This window comes from Branchiostoma floridae, chromosome 1 (genome assembly GCF_000003815.2).
Source record: "Branchiostoma floridae strain S238N-H82 chromosome 1, Bfl_VNyyK, whole genome shotgun sequence".
In the NCBI taxonomy this organism is placed as follows: Eukaryota; Metazoa; Chordata; class Leptocardii; order Amphioxiformes; family Branchiostomatidae; genus Branchiostoma; species Branchiostoma floridae.
In genome coordinates, this window is record NC_049979.1 from 13,513,849 (window position 1) to 13,518,367 (window position 4,519).

The 4,519-nt window shown below is 45.1% G+C and overlaps 1 protein-coding gene across 1 annotated transcript in view; it reads left to right on the forward strand.

The window, feature by feature from the left end:
* LOC118415344 (centromere protein F-like) overlaps positions 1-4,418 on the forward strand; it is a gene marked incomplete in the record, with an annotated part of 17,686 nt that extends 13,268 nt beyond the window's left edge. The window contains 6 exon segments of the mRNA XM_035819868.1: positions 1-1,114; positions 1,329-1,454; positions 1,830-3,086; positions 3,259-3,381; positions 3,628-3,918; positions 4,119-4,418. Coding sequence (XP_035675761.1) covers positions 1-1,114; positions 1,329-1,454; positions 1,830-3,086; positions 3,259-3,381; positions 3,628-3,918; positions 4,119-4,403 — 3,196 coding nt within the window.
* Between the last annotated feature and the right edge of the window lie 101 nt (positions 4,419-4,519).

Sequence of the window (4,519 nt, forward strand, 5' to 3'; positions counted from 1 at the left end):
GACAAAGAGCTTGGAGGAAGCTCAGAGGGAGCTGTCTCAGCTGCAGGGTGAGCTGGAAACAACTGGAAACACAAACTTGTCCCTGACATCACAGGTGCAGGCACAGAAGGCAGAGATGGAGGGAATGACAAAGGCAATGATGGAGAAAGACAACCTGATCTGTGACTTGGAAGAGAGTACAAAAAGCCAAGGAAAACAGATTCAAGATCTTAAAGCAGAGCTGGAAGGAGTGGAGGAGGAAATGTCATCCAGTCAGAAAGGTCTTCATCAGTCAATTCAAGAGAAGAACAGCGAGCTTAGTCGGATGCAGGAAGAGCGAGATGACATCCAATCAATCCTTGAAAAGAAAGTAATGGAGGTAGCTATGCTGGAAGAGGACATTCAGGCACGGGACTCAGAGTTGGCAGAAACACGAGAAAAGCACTGTGCAGCAAAGCAAGAACTACAGGCTGACATTGAAAGTGTCAGGCAAACCCTGGCCACAGTTACACAGAACCTGACAGAGAAGAGGCAGCATTGCGATACCCTGAAGGCTGAAGTTGCCAGACTAGAAAGTGAAAAACAGGAAGCTGAAAAACTGCAGGAAAGTGCTGCAGCTCAGCACAGAGCTGTACAGGAGCAGGGCAGGGCAGCTATTGCGGACATTAAGGAAGAGATGGCACAAAGGGAAAAGCAACTTGCAGACAAGAATGATCTTATAACTGAGCTACAAGCTGAGATTGACAGGCTTCAGACAACAGCTGCAGAAGCTGCCAGATTATCAGCTACAACAGAAGATGACTTGAAAAAGCAGATGCGAGAAATGGAAGCAAAGATGGCAGACACAGAAACCCTCCTAGCTGAGAAGGCTGCCAATGCAGAGCAGAGTGCCCAAGAACTACAACAGCTGCAGCTCAGCAGTGCCTCCTTGCACTCTGAGACAGAAACAAAGCTGAAGAACACTCAGGATGAGCTGGAGCAGTTGCAGTCCAGTCATCAGACAGAGATGGAGCTGCTGCAGTCCAGGTGTGAGAAGATGGAGGAGGAACATCAACATGCTCTACAGGTGGAGCAGGAGTCAGCTGCCAGTCTGAGGGAGGCCCTACATCTGGCCCAGGAACAACTCGGGGCACAGGTAAAAGTCTGCAATGCTGACATTATAGATGCTAGAAGATTCTAGTAGCTTTACTGACAAGAAAGTCACAAGCAAAAAACTTTTCCTGTTCAAATCAAAAGTTACCAATCATCTCAATCAAATGTAGGTTATCATTTGCCATTTTTACTAAGCGACAAAAATAATTAGTTGCTTGATATGTGTTTTGAATAGTGTTTTGTGTCTTGTACCTCAGACCAGCTCATCAGACAGGACCATGTTGGAGCACACCCAGAGACTGGCAGAGTTAGAATCTGAGCTGCAGCAGTCACAAAGTCAGTGCACAAATCAAGAAGAGGTGGTGAAAAAGTTGCAGCACCAGGTATGTAAAAGTGGACTAAATCACTTTCAAAACAAACAGAGTTAGTGTGAATGGAATGATTCTGATCATCTGATTTCAATAGTTTCAGTTTCTCCCAGTTTGCATGTCATTTTCTTCCCTTCCCAGCTTCAGTGATGATATAGTTGGACCTTAATCCAGTTGAATAGAGTGCAGATACCTGTTAGGATTTTCCAGGCTATTTAAGATTTTTATCCATAGAGTGGAGACATCAGTGTTAGAAAACTTACCCTAGGTTTAATGAGGGAATTTCTGTATTCCATTTGTATCGTCTCTGTTTTTGTCAGCAGGGCTAGCCTTTTGTAATAGCCACAGGCTGAACAGCCAATCCAATAAATGCCCTATTTCCCCCCACAGATGGAAGACCTGCAGAAGAAGCTGACCCATGCTGCAGAGCACATCACATCCCTGCAGGAAGAGCTGCGGCAGCAGGCTGACGCCATGGCAACGGCAGAGAAGGAGATGGTCCACGTACAACATGAACATGAGGCCAAGCTCAGGGAAGACGAATCGGAAGTGAAAAGTCTAACTGCCAAGATAGCTGCTGTGAACAGCAAACTTGAGGAACTACAGCAAGAGAGAGACGACTTGAAGACACAGGTAGTGGAACTGGGTACAGAAGTTGAGCAGACCCTGACTGAGAATGAAGCACTCAAAGAGGAAAGGGAGACTCTTCTTCAGGATCTGGAGTCGTTGCGAGGTTCACGAGAGACTCTCTCTCAGAAGCTGCTCTCAACACAGGAGGAGCTGACACAGACCCTGAGCTCACAGTCTCAAACCAAGATACAGACTGACACTGATGTTTCCACTCTTCAAGAAGAAAAGGAAGCTCTTGAAAAGGACCTGGAACGGATTGATGAGGAAAACAAGATGCTGTCTGAAGAGCTGTCTAATTTGCAGGACAAGTTGAAAGAAGCCCTGGCTGAGAAATCCTCTCTAGACTACCAATTCAACACAGCTTCTGATGAGCTGAATGTACTGAAGGAGGAGCAGAAGGCAGTCATAAATCATTCTGAGGAACTGCAGGGACAGAACTCACTGTTAAAGGAGCAAGTCAAATCCCTTGAGAATGAGAAAGAAAACCTCAGCGCAACAATTGCTGAAACCACAGTTCAGATCAGACCACTAGAAGAGGAAAAAGAGAGGCTGTCCAAAAAAATTGATGAACTGACCGTAAGAATTAATGAGTTAGAGGAGAACAGGAGTGACCTGGAATGCAAACTGGTGTCGGCTACAGGTGAAAGCACACAACTCAAGGCAGAGAAGGAACACTTGAACAAACAAATTGAAGAAATGGAAGTCCAACTGGCAAATCTAACAGAAGAGAAGGAAGGAGTTTTACAAGAGAGGCTACAAAGCAGTGATTCTCTTGGTGAATTGAAGGATCAGTACAGTCAGCTGCAGGTGGAGAATGAAACTGTCCAAGTTGAGCTGCAGTCTGCCACCACTGAACTGGGAGAGATGAGTGAGATTCTGAAGGGAGTGAGGGAGGAGAAGAGAGAGCTGATGGACAGACTGGAGAGTGTGCAGCAGGAACACCAGCTGATCAGCCAGGAGCTGGCATCCACCATGGGACAGTTACAGGAGGCACAGCAGACTGCTGAGAGCTACAAGGTACTGTCTTCAAGCATTATTTCTACCAATATAGATGATTTGTCAGATGATTATTAAGAACAGTTTCACCTGATTTCTCACAAAGTGTTGGTTAATAAGAAAGTGCAACTTCTGTACATACTTTGCTACGATACAATAGTCTTGTATTTACCAAAATCTGTCCTGTCCTCAGCTTGACTTGGAGGCCAGCCAATCTGAGAAGAGTGGTCTTCAGGAGAAGATAGACCAGTTAGAGGAGGATAGAACCAGTTTGAACCAGGATATTGACAAAACAAAGGCTGATCTGGCTCTTAAGGTTTGTACTGTTTCTTTTTTCTCATAGCATAGCACCCCTCCAAGGAATAGACTGCTTGTAAGGTCCTGATATTAGCTAATTTCTTGGGCTTCAGTAGCCAACCTAAGTTATCAATTTCAGCAACTAGACTATAAGAATAAAATGATAAGTTAGCAACTTGCTCTATTTAGTGCTAAGGCTTATTAGAAGAACTACATTGCGTATTTGGACAACTGTGTTAATCTCTACAATTACCTTTATTTTCAGGATAAGGAAATGGAAAGTCTCCAGTCTGAGTATGAGACATTGAAGGAGCTGCTTCAGGCTAAGGAGGAGGAATCCTCAGCCCAGTCTGCCAAGGAGCTGCAGAAGCTGGAGACGGCTTGTGCCAGCCTGCGAGGCCAGCTGGCAGAGGAGCGCACGGAGAGCGAGCAGCTGAGGTCCAGTCTGCAGACTCTGCAGACAGACATGGAGCAGAAGGTACAGCAGGGGGAGGAGGCAGTCAGGACACTGCAGGGGACTGCAGACAAGCTGCAGAAGGACAAGGAGGCCCTGCAGGTAGGCTGTTCGGATTGAATTGTTGTAGTTAGTGCTCTTGTGGGTACACTTATTTTTATCAAGACACTACTCATGTAGACCACCTGGGATTAAAATTGATATGGTAGCTAAGCAGGTTAATGTCCCCTTGTGTACGTTATCAGCCTTTACCACCTTTCAATCAGGAGAAACAGTAAACCTGAATGTTATCATGTCCACAGGGTAAGCTGCAGCTGACGTTGAGAAATGCCCGTCAGCTAGAGAAGGACCTGTCATCGCTGCAGTGCCATGTCACAGAGCTAGAGGCAGCCAATGAAAACTTGACTAAAGAGGTAGGCAGTGATGGATACTTGCTGATGTTATTTTGTTGTAAGACCATTTGTAACAATTTGCTCCATCTAGAAGTAGATCATTTTTGGTCTGTGAATTGTACTGGTGATCTGAAATGTGTGAGAAATCAGGCTGGTGTTGATGTCATCATAGCAGTACAGGTGAAGTACACATAGTATGGTAAAATTTAGCAAGAACTTGTAAGGCCAGAAAGAGGAAATCAGTTACTGTTTCCAAAAATCATTTATACGTTGTTGAATGACTTTTGACATTCTTTATTTCGATCAATGTA